We start from the raw sequence: 17,508 nt of genomic DNA on the forward strand, positions 1-17,508 counted from the left end.
AAATACGAGAAGAAACTGAATCAATTCGGTGACAGACATCCGTCTTCAGCCCCAGCCAGCACTAACCGTGGCCCCTCGCTGTTTGTTTAGGTGCGTGTTGAATTGGTTCGGAGACTGGTCTACAGAAGCGTTATACCAGGTGGGCAAAGAGTTCACCAGCAAGATGGACCTGGAGAAGCCGAACTACGTTGTGCCCGACTACATGCCCATCGTGTACGACAAGCTCCCCCAGCCTCCCTCCCACCGCGAGGCCATCGTCAACAGCTGTGTGTTTGTGCATCAAACTCTGCACCAGGTAAACAGCAGAACACCACAGCCCAGAGCAGTTTGGTTTATGTGTTTTTGTTTTCTTTCCTTATCAAAACTGCACATTTTACACAGCCACGTGGTGTGCTGGGTGAGCCGTACAGTGCAGGTTCGCATCCTGGCTGTGCAGAGTCGTCGGTCTTCACCGGGGATTCCAAAGGGAGCGTCACATTGGCTCTGGCGCTCCCGTGGCTTAGGGAGGCAAAATCAGCAGGGACCGTTTCTCCCCATTGTGCTACAGGCACCTAGTGAGGTTTAATGTTACAGATGGTTTTCTCCATTTTCAGGCAAACAACCGATTGGCTAAGCGTGGCGGCCGCACCATGGCCATCACCCCGCGACACTACCTGGACTTCATTAACCACTACGCTAACCTGTTCAACGAGAAGCGCAGCGAGCTGGAGGAGCAGCAGATGCACCTGAACGTGGGGCTGCGCAAGATCAAGGAGACTGTGGACCAGGTAACTGACATCAGCACTCCTGCTGAGAGGAACTCCATTTTGTGTTCGAGCAGGGCGGGCCAGCTGATGGCTGATTGAGCTCCACAGTATGGCTCTTGATTTTAGAGGTCAAGTATCCCATTCAAGGCTGTAAATGGATTTGGATAGACAGCAGTGTGAACTGGAGCCTTCACTAGAAGCAGGTCCAGTCATAAGGCAATGCAATGGATAGTGTTTTAAACATGCTGCTTGTAAGGTACGTGCATCAGCTGGTTACAGAAGGTCTTTGTTTCAGTTTTTCCTTTGCTTTGTTCCTTTAGGTTGAGGAGCTCCGTCGGGACCTAAGGATCAAGAGCCAGGACTTGGATGTGAAGAACGTGGCAGCCAATGACAAGCTGAAGAAGATGGTGAAGGATCAACAGGAAGCAGAGAAGAAAAAGGTAACCCTGAAAACTGGTGATGGGGGTGTGTAATCTCCTATAGCTCCATTGCTCAAATCCAACTGTATTATCAAAAGCAAATATGTGCTGAAAACTATGTACTAGAGCAGAAGCTGTGTGAGTCTGTCCCTTTTTGTGTGTGAGTGAGGTTGGTTTTTATCCGCACTCTATTATTTAACACTGGCTTGACAGAGCACTAAACTAAGCCTGGTGTGGGTTGCTGTGCATTGCAGGTTATGAGCCAGGAAATTCAGGAGTCCGTTTACAAGCAGCAGGAAATTATTAAAGACAAGCAAATGAAAGTGAAAGAAGACTTGGACATGGTGGAACCTGCTGTGCTTGAAGCTCAGAACGGTAAGTGTCCAGCAACTAATATTATTAGAAGTACAGCTTGGAATGGGCTAGCTCAGTGTCTGTAACTGTGTGCTGGGATGGTAATAAGACTCCTATTGTATAGCAGTTTCACCCATTCCAGGGTTTATTAAATGGGAGTCTTATTTCAATCCCTAGTGTAGTTAAGTAGTTGCTCAAGACAGAGTCCTGTCCAGAGACCCGCTTCCGACCTGGACACGCAACTACAGGACCCGACCCAAACCCGCAACCCGCTGCAGCACCACCTTCTTACCTCCGACCCGACCCGCAAGTGTACCGTCGACTGCCTCTCACACTGTCAGTGTCACAGTATGCGATAGGCTATACATATTTGCTATCTCTACTTCTTTACTATAAAATACCTGTCTATTCCATTCATGCCACCAGTTGAAAGGGAGCTACACCTGTGCTTTCTCAGATGATGTACCAGTTTTGTGGCTGTCGTTCACAAAAACATAATGACAGGTTTTACAAGCAACGAATCCAGTCACATGTTCATTATTTTCATCCTCTTTGATTCCAAAATAACTCCACACTTGTGATTTACGTTTCGCACTATTATCCACCCCATGATTTAAACCCTGAGCTGTCTTTTGTTTCATCTCGTCCACATGTGTTTTTAATATCACCAAGCAGATGTGATAAAAGGATCTCACGACGTATCAAACAAGCAGCAATACAAACCAAGAACACTGCTTAGACATTTATCTTCTAATCCCTTATTTGGGAAAGGGCTACAGACGAGTATGCTGAAAGGACAGAAAACGATTTTGGCGATTTTTGAAATTCAGACCCAAGCCTGACTCTAAATGATATTTTCTGACTTGCACTCGAACCACAAACCACAAAAACATTCGGATTCCACCCCCGGGCACCCGACCCAATGCAGGACTCTGGCTCAGAGCATTGTATTGTAACGCTTGAAATGTTTTTGCTTACGATTGTAAGTCGCCCTGGATAAGGGCGTCTGCTAAGAAATAAGTAATAATAATAATAATAAATTGTATCTGGTTTTATTTAAATAAATGATTTTGTTTTTTCAAAACCTGTTTTATTTTTTTTACATGCTGTATTTCAACCTTGTTCCTCATGTACTGTTCTCTGCTCTTTTTTTCCTCTCCTCCGAATCATCTGTTGAGTTTTCATAACTTCTCAACCCTGTCTTTCATGCTCTTTCTCTGCATTGCGGCGGCGCCCTCTCTTGGCCGTTCTTAGCCGTTAAGTCCATAAAGAAGCAGCACCTGGTAGAGGTCCGCTCAATGGCCAACCCCCCTGGTGCAGTGAAGCTGGCTCTGGAGTCCATCTGTCTGCTCCTGGGAGAAAGCACCACTGACTGGAAACAGATCCGCTCCATCATAATGAGGGAGAACTTCATCCCAACCATTGTTAACTTTTCTGCCGATGAGATCAGGTGAATAAAATGGGTAAAGTCCAGCCACTGCTGAGTGTTGGAAATGAAACTGATTGTCGTGTTGGCTAGCAGATGTGTGTTTCTGTTTGTTTATTTTTTTTTTTTTTTAACTCTACAAAAGCAACCAATCAAAAAGAAAATCTTTTTTTTTTTCTACTTCTCATCAAGCAAGGGCGGCACCTTTTTATAAATAAATAGTTACAGAAATGTAAGCCAGTATAAAGTCGCGGTTTCTAGATTTTACAGAAACTTTAGCCACGCCATTGCGTCTCCGTTAGTCTTGTCCTCAGCAGGGACTGCAGTGTGTGTGAGTTGCTGCTGAAGACCGGGCTGCCTTGTGTAACCTTTGGCTTTTGCTGATGACACTGACATTAATAGGTTCCTTTTAAAACTGTTACTGGCTTGACTTGTTTCTCTATTGACAATAGACTATTCCCTGTGGAAGTGATGTCTGACTCCAGATTTAAAATGGGTAACCCCTGCTTGTGAGGATTGTACACCGATACATGATTCAAAATCTTAAGCGATTGAAGTTCACTGTGACGATCGTCACATGCTTTCCGTTACCATTGCTCTAAATCATTCAATCGCTTTATTCTGCTAGCCAGGGAACCCCCAGTTTCTCTCTCCGACCCCAGCAGTGGTTGCACTCCCCCGTTCTCTGCATGTTGCATTAAAAAAAAACAACCCATTTCTTGTCACCCTTCCACTAGCTGTGAGCTCTATTAAGAAGCATCATCTTGTCGAAGTGAGAGCCATGGCCAACCCACCAGCTGCAGTAAAACTGGCTTTAGAGTCAATCTGCCTCCTGCTGGGTGAGGAGACTAATGACTGGAAAAAGATCAGACAAGTTATTGTCAGAGATAATTTCATCACCAGCATAGTCAACTTTGTTTCAGAAGACTTAAGGTATCCATTTTCACTTGTTTGGTTGTTTTGTAGTTTTTTTGTTTGTTTTTTTTGTTTGTTTCCTCCATTTGCTTTGCTCTTGAACTGCTGGTGCATGGGGATACATTTGTTGAGTGATTCATCCATGTAGCATGTTGTGCTTTTAACAATCTGCACTCTGTATGTGGTAAATATCAAGTAATGGGGAGATGGACTTCAAGCGAGACGAGTTTCTGGGTCTGCAGTCCCCTGGATCACCTGGGGTGATGTGTGTCCGCAGAGGATGTTTCATTTGCCTGAGAGGTTCCTATTGCTGTCAGAGGGGAAACCAAAACACGCTGTGTTGCACTGCACCCCTGTCTCTGCAGGTATCCTGAATGGGTGGAAATACTAATAGAATGGAATTGGTTAGCATAAGGAAGTGCTTAATGGGGGTAAGCATTCGGGAACCCTGTGTTTTCAGTTGCATCAGTTACTATCCTGTTGTGTATGAAATTAAATAAACAAACCGCACCAGTCAGTCTAAAAATGATAAAAACCCGCTGCTTTTTTGTCTGTCAGCTTTTTCTAATCATAGTTTGTTTTTCACAGCGATTCCATCCGTGAAAAGATGAAGAAGAACTACATGTCAAACCCCAGTTTCAACTATGAGCTTGTGAACAGGGCGTCTCTGGCTTGTGGGCCTATGGTGAAATGGGCCATCGCTCAGGTAAAGACGCTACAGCAAGTATTTCGTCAGTCATCTTGAACTGCCGGTGTCAGGTGTGACAGTTGTGTCCGCTGCAGTCCAATGTCTTTTCCACTGTCTGATTTTTAAGCTAGTGTTTATAAAAAGGATTAACCTGTGTGTTTTTTTTTTTTTTTGTTTTGTTTTTTTTAATGTATTTGTAACGAGCGTGCTGGTTTGCTTCCTCCGCAGCTGAATTACGCGGACGTGCTGAAGAGGGTGGAGCCCCTGCGCAACGAGCTGCAGAAGCTGGAGGACGACGCCATGGAGAACCAGTCGAGGGCGGAGGAGGTGGAGCAGATGATCCGCGACCTGGAGTCCAGCATCGCCCGCTACAAGGAGGAGTACGCCGTGCTCATCTCCGAGGCACAGGCCATCAAGGCAGACCTGGCAGCCGTCGAGGCCAAGGTGGGGGACACACGTTATTTTATCAACTAAAGCACGCAAAAATAAATAAGAATAATTTTAACTCCGTGAAGAAGTGTACTGGAATTGTCACAGGCTTATCTACTTTTTAAAGTAGCTTGATATTTATAGAGGAATGCAATATTTACCTTGCGATTATGGAACATCATAGGGATTTAAAAAAAAAAAATATATATATATATATATATATATATATACCATGTTTCCAATAAGCTTGCCCCGATAACCCTCAGGTGAACCGCAGCACAGCCCTGCTGAAGAGCTTGTCCGCCGAGCGTGACCGCTGGGAGAAGACCAGCGAGACCTTTAAGAACCAGATGTCCACCATCGCTGGAGACTGCTGCCTGTCCGCAGCCTTCATCGCCTACGCCGGGTACTTCGATCAGCAGATGCGTCAGAATCTGTTCACCACCTGGTCACACCACATGCAGCAGGCCAACATTCAGGTAGACGCGTGTTTCTCAGCAGCTCTGCGTGTTCCTGGAATGTATTAATATATTGTATTGATAGGGTGGTCTAGAAGTAGCTGGGCAAGTGGGATGAAAAAACAGGAGGTAACGATACTGTTCAAACGATTTGCCTTGTGGGGTACTTTTTGAAGCATTTCTAGCATTTCCTCACTGTAGACCTACTGAAAGGTAGGTTGAGGTAGACAACATTGACAGAGATCCAAGTAGTGTCTACTTTTTTTGCATTTATCTATGAATTCTCATTGTCTCTTCAGTTCCGCACGGACATCGCTAGGACGGAGTACCTGTCGAACGCTGACGAGCGGCTGCGCTGGCAGGCCAACTCCCTGCCTGCTGACGACCTCTGCACTGAGAATGCCATCATGCTCAAGAGATTCAATAGGTTGGTTATTTTTATGTATAAGGATCCTGTGTTTTCCAATAAGGGCAACTGGTAAGCTAATTGCCCACTCCCTTTTTTTTTTTTTTAAACCTGAAAATTTCTCTTGCAGATACCCGCTTATCATCGATCCCTCTGGACAAGCCACAGAGTTCATCATGAATGAGTACAAAGAGCGCAAGATCACCAGGACCAGCTTCCTGGACGATGCCTTCAGGAAGAACTTGGAGAGCGCCCTGCGATTCGGGAACCCACTGCTGGTTCAGGTGGGTGCATGTTCCAGCACACTGTCTGGGTGGGGCGCGGGTTCCAGCGCGCTGGCTGGGTGGGCATGGATTGCTGAGGATTTAAACCACTTTTAAAATCGCAGGACGTGGAGAGTTACGACCCCATTCTGAATCCGGTCCTGAACAGAGAGGTACGAAGGACTGGGGGACGAGTTCTCATCACTCTCGGGGACCAGGACATCGACTTGTCTCCTTCCTTCGTCATCTTCCTCTCCACCAGAGACCCGACGGTAAGTGAACTGAAATTGAATGGTGATGAACTTTTATTTTTCATTGGTAACCACGACCAGCTGTAACACAATGTAGCTTTGTTCGTTAAGAATGAAGGTTAAGTAGCAGTATTACAGAATTACAACTGCGCAGCAAGGTGAGCCATATGATATGGAGATAATACATATTTTTTAAAATCAAGAAGTTTGGAGAAAGTTCATGGAAGTTCAAGGCAGGTATCCTGTTCACCAGAATATAGAATGTGACGCAGGATTCTTCTTCTATGGTTCCAAATGCACACTGTTTATTCTTAACTGATTTGTTACTGTTGCATTGGTGGGTGTGTTTCCAGGTGGAGTTCCCTCCAGACCTGTGTTCTCGCGTGACCTTTGTGAACTTCACCGTGACCCGCAGCAGCTTGCAGAGCCAGTGTCTCAACGAGGTGCTGAAAGCAGAGAGGCCGGACGTGGATGAGAAGCGCTCGGACCTCCTTAAACTGCAAGGTGGGCCTTGGGACTGACAGAGCTACGGGGTTTGATTTGGAAGCTTAACAAGGAGGGGTGCCCGATTTTCGGATTTGATTTATTAAGCGTTTAAACGTCTTTGGAAAGTCAGTAGCCACTCTGATAACTAGAAGTACTCCCAATAGATGTTAACCCTTTCAGTCCTGAATTTTATGTCATTTTAAAAAGGAACTCCTTTATTGAGTATACATGTGAACAAGGCAACAGTACATATATTTTGTTCATGTATTTCTACACTACCTCGGACTGGGACGTAGGAGTCCTGTGAGGTTCCAATGGGATTTCATACGGCGCAAAGATAACAGGACTGAAAGGGTTCAGATATATGACTGCAGTGTAAATGTCTTTTATGACTACATTAGTCCCACATGATGGACTATGAAACACTCTATAGTTACTCCTATAGTTACTACTGTGTAAACATTAAGGCCAACATTTACTTCACATGCATGTTTGACAACCTTTTAAACGATTTGAATGGAGTCCAAGCATTTAACAACACCCCCGTTAACAAGCCAATGCTGGCGGTAGGCTTGGCGAATCCAAACACAGCCTTGCTTCATTTCCCACCGAGCGTGCCTCTTGCTAATGGAGGTTTCCTCTCCCATCGATCGGCAGGCGAGTTCCAGCTTCGTCTGCGGCAGCTCGAGAAGTCCCTGCTGCAGGCCCTGAACGAGGTGAAGGGTCGCATCCTGGACGACGACACCATCATCACCACGCTGGAGAACCTGAAGAAGGAGGCGGCCGAGGTGACCCGCAAGGTGGAGGAGACGGACATCGTCATGCAGGAGGTGGAGACGGTGTCCCAACAATACCTGACCCTGTCCACAGCCTGCAGCAGCATCTACTTCACCATGGAGGCGCTCAACCAGGTGAGACTGCGGCACGGCCACAGCTGGACTGGTGATGTGTTTGCAAGACTGCTGTACAAAGTGTGCGTCTGCTTTCCAGTTTGGCTGTTGATTGTCACATTGCTGACATGCCCAGCCATCCCATTTGCTGTATTACATAAACAAAGTCTAGAAGACGCTGTCATTTATTTATTTATTTATTTATTTATTTATTTATTTATTAATTAATTAATTAATTTTTTCATTGGATGCTGGTTTAGGTGGCAGAACTAGAACACAAACCATTTACTAGAAGTACACATCCCTTTTATTTAGGATTGCATTACACCGGGAGCCCCCTAATACTTGTGTTTCTATAGTTTAAGATACTAATTGTATGCTAGTTGTGACTGTGGTTGTGATGTTTCTCTCTCTCGCTTCAGATCCACTTCCTCTACCAGTATTCACTGCACCTCTTCCTGGATATTTACCACACTGTGCTGTATGAGAACACCAACCTGAAGGGCATCACTGACCACACCCACCGCCTGTCCATCATCACCAAAGATCTGTTCCAGGTCCGGATTCCTCCTCTGACTGCATGCTGCTGTTTCTGAGCACAGCGGGCAGATCCACGTGTGTAACCATCCCCTTGTGTTCTACCCCAACAGATCGCTTTCAATAGAGTGGCGAGAGGGATGCTGCATCACGATCACATCACCTTTGCCATGCTGATGGCCAGGATCTACCTTAAAGGGATAAACAGGTGAAAGGTTTATTACTGGATTTAATTCATCTATTGATTTTCAGGTTTGTTTTCATTTTAAAAGATAAAACGTTTGCGTTCTTGCATTCCTTGTAATTAAGTTCTAGATGAACAGCTGGAGATCAGTAGATGTTTTTGCAGGCTGCTTTTGTGGGGGGCAATCGGAAGCTAACCCTCCAAAAACTAAATCAATGATAATAATTCAATTGTTTCGTTTCACTGAGGCAATAAATGATGAAATGACTGAAAACATATTGCTGCCGCCGTTTTGTCTAATGCAGATATTTTTTCATGTGTTTTTACCTCTGTATTGCAGCGAGCCCTCGTATGATGCAGAGTTCCAGCATTTCCTCCGAGGGAAGGAGATTGTGTTGACCGGCTCCTCTGTGCCCAAGGTCAAAGAACTGACCAGTGACCAGGCTGAGGCAATGGTCCGTCTGAGTCGCCTGCCTGCCTTTAAGGACCTTGTTTCAAAAGTTGAGGCTGACGAGGTAAGTGCGTTACCTGTTCAATGTGTAAAAACCTGGTGCTCCTGTTTTAAGTAACAGTTGTTGTATTCTGTACTGCTGTAAGTCGGTGTTTTCAGTGCACCCTTCCTCTTAAGGTTTGAGTATCTACCTCTGCACACGTTGGCTGTTCTGTCGTTTATTTTTTTGTATCCAGTATTAATGTGTTTAAATCTTCAATGTGTGAGATTACAGTGGGCCGTGGGATTTGTTCTGTTGTTGCTGTTATTAACTCATTTTATTTGTCTTTTATTTCATTTAGCAAATCTTCATCTGGCTGGAGAGCAGCTCTCCAGAACAGACTGTGCCCTATCTGTGGACTGAAGAGAAACCCGCAAGTGAGTTTTGGGTCTGTGTCGGAGCGTGGAGATTGTTTTGTTGTTTTTATTAGCTTTGTTCACACTGCTCTCCTTGTCCTCTCTCCAGCTCCAATCGGGCAGGCGGTTCATCAGCTGCTGCTGATCCAGGCTTTCCGCCCCGACCGCCTCCTGGCCGTGTCTCACAACTTCGTAGCCAAAGTCCTGGGAGAAAGCTTCATGGCCATCATTGACCAGCCACTGGACCTGGGCAGCATTGTGGACAGTGAGGTAACTACCTGGAGCAATGCTGCTCACACTTTCACACAGTGAAAAGCACAGCAAAGTGCAGTGAAGCACAGTGAAAAGCACAGCAAAGTGCAGTGAAGCGCAGTGAAAAGCAAAGTGCAGTGAAGCGCAGTGAAAAGCAAAGTGCAGTGAAGCGCAGTGAAAAGCAAAGTGCAGTGAAGCGCAGTGAAAAGCACAGTGCAGTGAAGCGCAGTGAAAAGCACAGCAAAGTGCAGTGAAGCGCAGTGAAAAGCACAGCAAAGTGCAGTGAAGCACAGTGAAAAGCACAGCAAAGTGCAGTGAAGCACAGTGAAAAGCAAAGTGCAGTGAAGCACAGTGAAAAGCAAAGTGCAGTGAAGCACAGTGAAAAGCACAGTGAAAAGCACAGGGTTGTCTGGTTTTGATCACCCTCTGGCACAGTCCTACCTAATATTCAACTATTGTATTCTTACAAAAATGTTAGAAATATGTAAAGTACAGGGTTGTTTAGTTAAATACAGGAGTAAGAGTACTGCGATGTGCTTTATTACTAGTATTTGTATTGAGTAGTTTGTATAACTGTCTCTGTGCAATGCACTGCAGCCATCGCGTAATGTATAGCGGGCCTACAGGACCAGCCTGAAGCTGCTGAGAGTCCCTGAGCTAGAGGAATGTAACCCCTTTCAGTCCTCCACCGAGAGCAACAAGGTGTTTTTTTTCTGGAGAATCCTAATAAAGTAGAAGGTCCAGTTGTTGTACTAACCCAGACGGGGGTGTCCTCTAGGTGAAGCCCAGCACCCCGGTTTTGATGTGCTCTGTACCTGGGTATGATGCCAGCGGTCTTGTGAGGGACCTAGCAGCTGAACAGAACAAACAGATCACCTCCGTTTCCATCGGTAAGATCAGCTAGAATTCTGAACACTGGGTAACTAGGTGTTCTCCTCCAAGTGTAAGTGATTCTTTAACTGTGAAAGTGTCCAAGTTAAACTCCTCCAGAAAACTATCCCCCTTCGCAGCTTTGGTATTGAAACCTGTTTTTATTGAGTCTTGCGAGCAATTAAATGTTTTTATAATATATATACATACCATATGTTTTTATACCAAAGAGGGTAAAGTAGATATTTTGGCTTGATAACAATGAAAGGGGGAATCGGGACTAAAATATTCACCCATGCCTTCTGTCTAGGTTCTGCTGAGGGATTCAACAAAGCAGACAGGGACATCAACACAGCAGTCAAGTCTGGCAGGTTTGTAAATATATAGAACTATATTAATAATTACTTTTATTTATCAAATATACATCTGCTTTTATTTATTAAATCTCAACCATGTTAGTTTACAGGCCGCTTTCAAATTCTTCAAATCCAATTTTCCATGGTGTAATGCGTGCTGTGCTGTGAATCGGGTTACTGTATCTGACAGTGAATGGAGTTACTGTATCTGACAGTGCTGTGAATCAGGTTACTGTATCTGACAGTGCTGTGAATCAGGTTACTGTATCTGACAGTGCTGTGAATCGTGTTACTGTATCTGACAGTGCTGTGAATCAGGTTACTCTATCTGACAGTGCTGTGAATGGGGTTACTGTATCTGACAGTGCTGTGAATGGGGTTACTGTATCTGACAGTGCTGTGAATGGGGTTACTGTATCTGACAGTGCTGTGAATCGTGTTACTGTATCTGACAGTGCTGTGAATCAGGTTACTCTATCTGACAGTGCTGTGAATGGGGTTACTGTATCTGACAGTGCTGTGAATGGGGTTACTGTATCTGACAGTGCTGTGAATGGGGTTACTCTATCTGACAGTGCTGTGAATCAGGTTACTCTATCTGACAGTGCTGTGAATCAGGTTACTGTATCTGACAGTGCTGTGAATGGGGTTACTGTATCTGACAGTGCTGTGAATGGGGTTACTGTATCTGACAGTGCTGTGAATGGGGTTACTGTATCTGACAGTGCTGTGAATCAGGTTACTGTATCTGACAGTGCTGTGAATTAGGTTACTCTATCTGACAGTGCTGTGAATCAGGTTACTCTATCTGACAGTGCTGTGCTCTTGATACACAGGTGGGTAATGCTGGAGAATGTCCACCTGGCCCCTGGCTGGCTAATGCAGTTGGAGAAGAAGCTGCACTCCATGCAGCCTCACGCCTGCTTCCGCCTCTTCCTCACCATGGAAATCAACCCCAAGGTAAAGCAAAGGTTCCAGCTCCGCATCCTTTTTAAACTGCTTTTTTTGTTTTGTTTCTTTTCCTTAAGGATGAGTAACATCCTGTATCTTCCTATCTTTTCAGCACAATTGTTTAACTAATCATTTCTGTGCTTAAAGATTTTTAATCTTTAGAATGCAGTGGGTAATGGTTTAATCTGAGTTACAAATCTGCTTGATGACTCCTTGTTGCCAGTTAGCAATGGGCTCTGACTGCTGTCTTCGCTCTCTCTCTCTCTCTCTCTCTCTCTCTCTCTCTCTCTCTCTCTCTCTCTCTCTCTCTCTCTCTCTCTCTCTCTCTCTCTCTCTCTCTCTCTCTCTCTCTCTCTCTCTCTCTCTCTCTCTCTCTCTCTCTCTCTCTCTCTCTCTCTCTCTCTCTCTCTCTCTCTCTCTCTCTCTCTCTCTCTCTCTCTCTCTCCCCTCCCTAGGTTCCAGTGAACCTGTTGCGTGCCGGGCGCATCTTTGTGTTTGAACCTCCTCCTGGAGTGAAGGCCAACATGCTGAGGACCTTCAGTAGTATCCCTGTGGCTCGGATGTGCAAGGTACCAGCCCGGCTGTGTTCATATAGATCAATAACTATTGGAGACAAATGCATGCAATTGTACTGTTTTTCAAACTGTGGGCCCTGTTTAGGTATGTTTTTGGAAGTTTGTTTCTAGTTATTGTTAGGTTAAATGGGAATAAACCAATAAAGTGTCTCGCAGTTGAAAAAGAGCTTCATAAACTTGAAACTTTAATCCAATAATAACCCTAATGTAATAGCAATTGTTGCCTTGCAGGCTCCGAATGAGCGCGCCCGCCTGTACTTCCTGCTGGCCTGGTTCCATGCCATCATTCAGGAGCGGCTGCGCTACGCTCCCCTGGGCTGGTCCAAGAAGTACGAGTTCGGAGAGTCGGACCTGCGCTCTGCCTGTGACACTGTGGACACCTGGCTCGATGACACTGCCAAGGTGAGCGCGCTGCCGTGGGGAGGAGCAGCACGGCGAATGGACGCAAGCATTTTCTCTTCTCTCTGTTTTAGGGATTACATTTTGAGTGCATAAGGGCTTTGTTTTACTGAAACTTGTTATCCATATGCCTGTAACATGTAAAATGGAAAGAGTTTTTAACGTTGTGATGGGACAGGCACACCCCTGACTCTCCTGGGTTTCTGGTTTATTCATGAAAAGTTGCTGTTGTGTATTGTAGGGCCGCCAGAACATCTCCCCTGATAAGATCCCGTGGGCTGCACTGAAGACCCTGATGGCCCAGTCCATCTACGGCGGCCGCATTGACAACGAGTTCGACCAGCGCTTGCTCAACACCTTTCTGGAACGCATCTTCACCACCGGCAGCTTCGACAGCGAATTCAAACTGGCCTCAAAGGTGGACGGGCACAAAGATATCCAGATGCCCGACGGCATCAGGTATTCGCAGTCTCGCTAATGGGATGTATTTATGAATAAGTGTGTTTGCTCTTGGCAGGCCTGCTCTTCTAACTGTTACTGTCTTGTTGTTTTAACCCAGGCGTGAGGAGTTTGTGCACTGGGTTGAGATGCTGCCTGACACACAGACTCCGTCCTGGCTGGGTCTGCCAAGCAACGCCGAGAAGGTTCTTCTCACCACCCAGGGTAACGGAGCATTTGAATTGGTCCAGGGCTGTCTTTGTTCGCTGTCCTTTTGTTTTGCTTTAACCATGGCATGATTTTAACTTTTTTTTTTTTTTTTTTAATTACCTTCTGAGATTAGAGAGAGATCTATATTTTATTGCCCCTCTTGTGCTTCAGGCATCGACATGATCAGAAAAATGCTGAAGATGCAGCTGCTTGAGGATGAGGACGACCTGGCTTACGAGACTGAAAAGAAACAGAGAACCAACTCCACCCCGGACAGCCAGCCCGCCTGGATGAGAACGCTGCACACCACCGCCTGCAACTGGCTGCAGCTCATCCCCCAGACCCTGAACCACCTGAAACGCACCGTGGAGAACATCAAGGTGATCAATCCGCTCCAAACAGCGCCTGTGCTTTATCAGCAGCTAAACAACAACCGCACGCTGCTCTCTCATCGTTCTCTATGCACGTCCGCTGTTCTGTTATTGAGTTACAACAGGACAGCTAGTAACGCACAGTCGAGATAATGCTAACCAAAGACAGCTGTTCTAAAAAACCACTGCTTGGTGATGGAAAAACACCAAATCAAATACTGATATTGCGTGTCTGTTTCATTTGGCTAACAATAACATCAGTTTATTGAAGGGGGATTCTTATTTTTAAGAATAACTCAGTGTGCCCCCCCCCCTTTGTTCCCGCAGGACCCCCTGTTCAGGTTCTTCGAGCGAGAGGTGAAGATGGGGGCCCGGATGCTGCAGGACGTTCGGCAGGACCTGACTGACGTGATCCAGGTGTGTGAGGGCAAGAAGAAGCAGACCAACGACCTGCGCACTCTCATCAACGAGCTTGTCAAAGGTACTGCACTGAGTCCGTGAAGCTGCACGTAACCTGCATCAGAGATACCGTCCTGAAGCGCCCTTCATAACAACATGAGAACATTTCTGAGTGAGAGGAGTCCGTTTGGCCCGTCTGGGCTTGTCTGGTTCCCAGTAGCTGTGATTTTAGACTCAAACTAGACAAGGTTTTGAGATCAAAGGATCCCAGCATCCACAGCATGGCTCTGCAACCCATTCCATACCCTCACTACTCTCTGCCCTGTCTGCTCCTCTGATCCTGGTTTCCGTGCTGCACTTACAAGTATTGGTTGCTAGTTCCTCCTGAAGAGTCACCCGTTTAGTCTGCACTTGCAGATCTCTCGATCTGCTCCTACTATGTCTGTACTTGTCTGACCTAAGCACTATTATGTCATTGTGTAACCCCATGTCTCTCTCTCTCTCTCTCTCTCTCTCTCTCTCTCTCTCTCTCTCTCTCTCTCTCTCTCTCTCTCTCTCTCTCTCTCTCTCTCTCCTGTATGAAGGTATCCTGCCTCGCAGCTGGTCTCGCTACACTGTTCCAGCCTCCATGACTGTGATCCAGTGGGTGACTGATTTCAGTGACCGTATTAAACAGCTGCAGCAGATCTCCCAGGCAGCGGCGAGTGGAGGAGCCAAGGAACTCAAGGTGGGAACGGTCAACGAAAATGTATTCTGGGAGAAAAAGGAAAACATTTCCCATGAGTCTTGAGCTAGGAGTACAACCACAGTCAGTTATAGTGTGTGTAGATAGAGAGAGAGAGATTATTTTGTTATATCAGGTGCCAGACTGTCTCTGGTGCATTAGTTTTGCACAGCGGTGCTCTTGAATGTGATTTTCTTTGGTATTCCATGTTTTAAATGTGTTATTGAGTTAAAGATGTATCTTCAGAGGTTGCTGATTTGTGTTGTTTTTGTCTCTTGTGCTTCAGAACATCCACGTGTGTCTCGGTGGCTTGTTTGTCCCCGAGGCTTACATCACAGCCACCAGGCAGTACGTTGCCCAGGCCAACAGCTGGTCCTTGGAGGAGCTGTGCCTGGAAGTGAATGTTACCACCTCCCAGAACACTGTGCTGGATGCGTGCAGCTTTGGAATCAAAGGTAGGGAGCTGCGATTTTATAGCATTGGAAAACAGAGGCAAAAAACAGAACCATTTGTTTGAGTCATGTAAGTCCTTCAGTCACGATTTTTTTAAATTTAAAATTTAGAAATTTTAAAACAGTTTGTGTGAACTCTAGGCCAAAACTTTGAACAAACATTATGCATTATAAAATATACATATATAGGAAACTTAACATGGTACAATTATCCAGATTTACTATGGAGTTGGCAATTTGATACATGCATCCAATTCACACATATACAGATATTACAAAAGCAACTCTGGGAGGCAGTGGTGAATGAATGAATAAATAAATACATTTATTTCAGTTTCTAAAATATATTGTATTAATGCTGTAAAGTAACCATTTATAGGGCGTGTTTCTGTAGCACTGACAGAGCCGCTTCATTTTTCCACCTCTCCAGGCCTGAAGCTCCAGGGAGCCACATGCAGCAACAACAAGCTGTCCCTGTCGAACACCATCTCCACTGAGCTCCCCCTCACACAGCTGCACTGGCTCAAGCAGACCAGCACCGAGAAGAAAGCCAACGCGGTGAGTGGCATGCCTTCTGCCTGGAGGATCCGTCTAGCATACAGCAGACTAGTGTACTGGAAAACAACATTATATAAACTTTGAAGTAGAAGTCCTGCGAGTCGTAAACACAAATGTGTGTAATTATTTATATAGTATATTGCCTAGCATGCTAGGCAATCCTATTTTGTTGTTGGGGGCAGGGGGTGTCTAATGAAGTCTCCCCAGGTTACTCTGCTAATGAAGGGACTTCATTACCGTGCGTTTTCTCCCCAGGTTACTCTGCCGGTGTATCTGAACTTCACTCGTGCCGACCTGATCTTCACTGTGGACTTCGACATCGCAACCAAGGAGGGTCCGCACAGCTTCTACGAGCGCGGGGTCGCAGTGCTGTGCACAGAGTGAACGAGGGCTTAACAGAACAGCACACTAAATAAATAACCCCCCATTTCAAGTAGAATTATAGCAGTGTAGCAGCAGTAGTACCTAGCATGGCGAAGCTGCTCAAACAGCCCCGTGTTACAGAATCTCTGGTTTTTGTTTAAAGAAGGTCTGAGAGATGTGAGTCTAGAGGTTTGAGGAATAGAAGGTGGTCAAACTGATGTTTTAAAGAAGGAATATGCATGTGTATTTATGAAGGAAATGAGAAGGTATTTTGTGTTTTGGTACTGTTGTAATCCATAATAAAGCAAGTCTCCCATTACCTTATGCTGTCGTTTTTCATCCTTTTCAACAAACGGAAACACATGAATTGCAGATGTGCTGGCGTCTAGTCCACTCATGTATCCAGATCAATTGCAGATGTGCTGGCGTCTAGTCCACCCATGTATCCAGATCAATTGCAGATGTGCTGGCGTCTAGTCCACCCATGTATCCATATCAATTGCAGAGGTGCTGGCGTCTAGTCCACCCATGTATCCAGCTCAATTGCAGATGTGCTGGCGTCTAGTCCACCCATGTATCCAGATCAATTGCAGATGTGCTGGCGTCTAGTCCACCCATGTATCCATATCAATTGCAGAGGTGCTGGCGTCTAGTCCACCCATGTATCCAGCTCAATTGCAGATGTGCTGGCGTCTAGTCCACCCATGTATCCAGATCAATTGCAGATGTGCTGGCGTCTAGTCCGCCCATGTATCCAGATCAATTGCAGATGTGCTGGCGTCTAGTCCGCCCATGTATCCAGATCAATTGCAGATGTGCTGGCGTCTAGTCCACCCATGTATCCATATCAATTGCAGAGGTGCTGGCGTCTAGTCCACCCATGTATCCAGCACTTGAATCTGCATTGGTAGCTTTCACAGCCAATCCAGCTATTCTGATTTGCACTTTCCACAAGATCCTGCTGCCGCTTGTTCAGGAGATTGCACTTGAGAGGTGGAAATGAACTAGGTTTGGGTTTCTCATGTGAATATACATTTCCAAGGCCACATTATGTTTCCTTGTTTCACAGATGCGGTTAATTCATGGCTGGGCCATGTTAACAGTTGATTGTACATGTACTACATAAGGGCCCTTTTGGTAATTATTTTTTTAATATTACAGTTTGTGTCAGTCAGTTAGCAAAATATTGAGGTAGCACTGTACGTGTCTCTACCGTTTAACTCGAGGGTAACCGTGACTTGCATGCAGTGATGTGGCTTGCACATGACTCCTGCAAGAGTGGGTCACAGCA

At 45.7% G+C, this 17,508-nt stretch overlaps 1 protein-coding gene across 2 annotated transcripts in view; it reads left to right on the forward strand.

The window, feature by feature from the left end:
- LOC131698704 (cytoplasmic dynein 1 heavy chain 1) overlaps window positions 1-16,536 on the forward strand; it is a 41,182-nt gene extending 24,646 nt beyond the window's left edge. Inside the window, exons 48-78 of one of the 2 annotated variants that reach the window (XM_058992117.1) lie at window positions 91-295; window positions 594-767; window positions 1,067-1,186; window positions 1,420-1,540; window positions 3,683-3,878; window positions 4,449-4,566; window positions 4,777-4,992; window positions 5,244-5,456; window positions 5,735-5,862; window positions 5,972-6,125; window positions 6,230-6,376; window positions 6,709-6,859; window positions 7,499-7,752; window positions 8,154-8,288; window positions 8,382-8,476; window positions 8,793-8,967; window positions 9,245-9,320; window positions 9,409-9,569; window positions 10,330-10,441; window positions 10,732-10,792; window positions 11,614-11,737; window positions 12,184-12,297; window positions 12,535-12,705; window positions 12,944-13,161; window positions 13,262-13,365; window positions 13,522-13,730; window positions 14,049-14,202; window positions 14,705-14,847; window positions 15,131-15,299; window positions 15,727-15,854; window positions 16,110-16,536. In XM_058992117.1, the coding sequence (XP_058848100.1) occupies window positions 91-295; window positions 594-767; window positions 1,067-1,186; window positions 1,420-1,540; window positions 3,683-3,878; window positions 4,449-4,566; window positions 4,777-4,992; window positions 5,244-5,456; window positions 5,735-5,862; window positions 5,972-6,125; window positions 6,230-6,376; window positions 6,709-6,859; window positions 7,499-7,752; window positions 8,154-8,288; window positions 8,382-8,476; window positions 8,793-8,967; window positions 9,245-9,320; window positions 9,409-9,569; window positions 10,330-10,441; window positions 10,732-10,792; window positions 11,614-11,737; window positions 12,184-12,297; window positions 12,535-12,705; window positions 12,944-13,161; window positions 13,262-13,365; window positions 13,522-13,730; window positions 14,049-14,202; window positions 14,705-14,847; window positions 15,131-15,299; window positions 15,727-15,854; window positions 16,110-16,238 (4,675 nt within the window). In that variant the 3' untranslated portion in view covers window positions 16,239-16,536. Of the gene's footprint in view, window positions 1-90; window positions 296-593; window positions 768-1,066; window positions 1,187-1,419; window positions 1,541-2,773; window positions 2,970-3,682; window positions 3,879-4,448; window positions 4,567-4,776; window positions 4,993-5,243; window positions 5,457-5,734; window positions 5,863-5,971; window positions 6,126-6,229; window positions 6,377-6,708; window positions 6,860-7,498; window positions 7,753-8,153; window positions 8,289-8,381; window positions 8,477-8,792; window positions 8,968-9,244; window positions 9,321-9,408; window positions 9,570-10,329; window positions 10,442-10,731; window positions 10,793-11,613; window positions 11,738-12,183; window positions 12,298-12,534; window positions 12,706-12,943; window positions 13,162-13,261; window positions 13,366-13,521; window positions 13,731-14,048; window positions 14,203-14,704; window positions 14,848-15,130; window positions 15,300-15,726; window positions 15,855-16,109 lie in introns of both variants that reach the window. The other variant, XM_058992116.1, reaches the window with a different exon arrangement.
- Window positions 16,537-17,508: the final 972 nt, after the last annotated feature.

The sequence above is a fragment of the Acipenser ruthenus genome, chromosome 18 (assembly GCF_902713425.1).
Source record: "Acipenser ruthenus chromosome 18, fAciRut3.2 maternal haplotype, whole genome shotgun sequence".
Lineage (NCBI taxonomy): Eukaryota > Metazoa > Chordata > Actinopteri > Acipenseriformes > Acipenseridae > Acipenser > Acipenser ruthenus.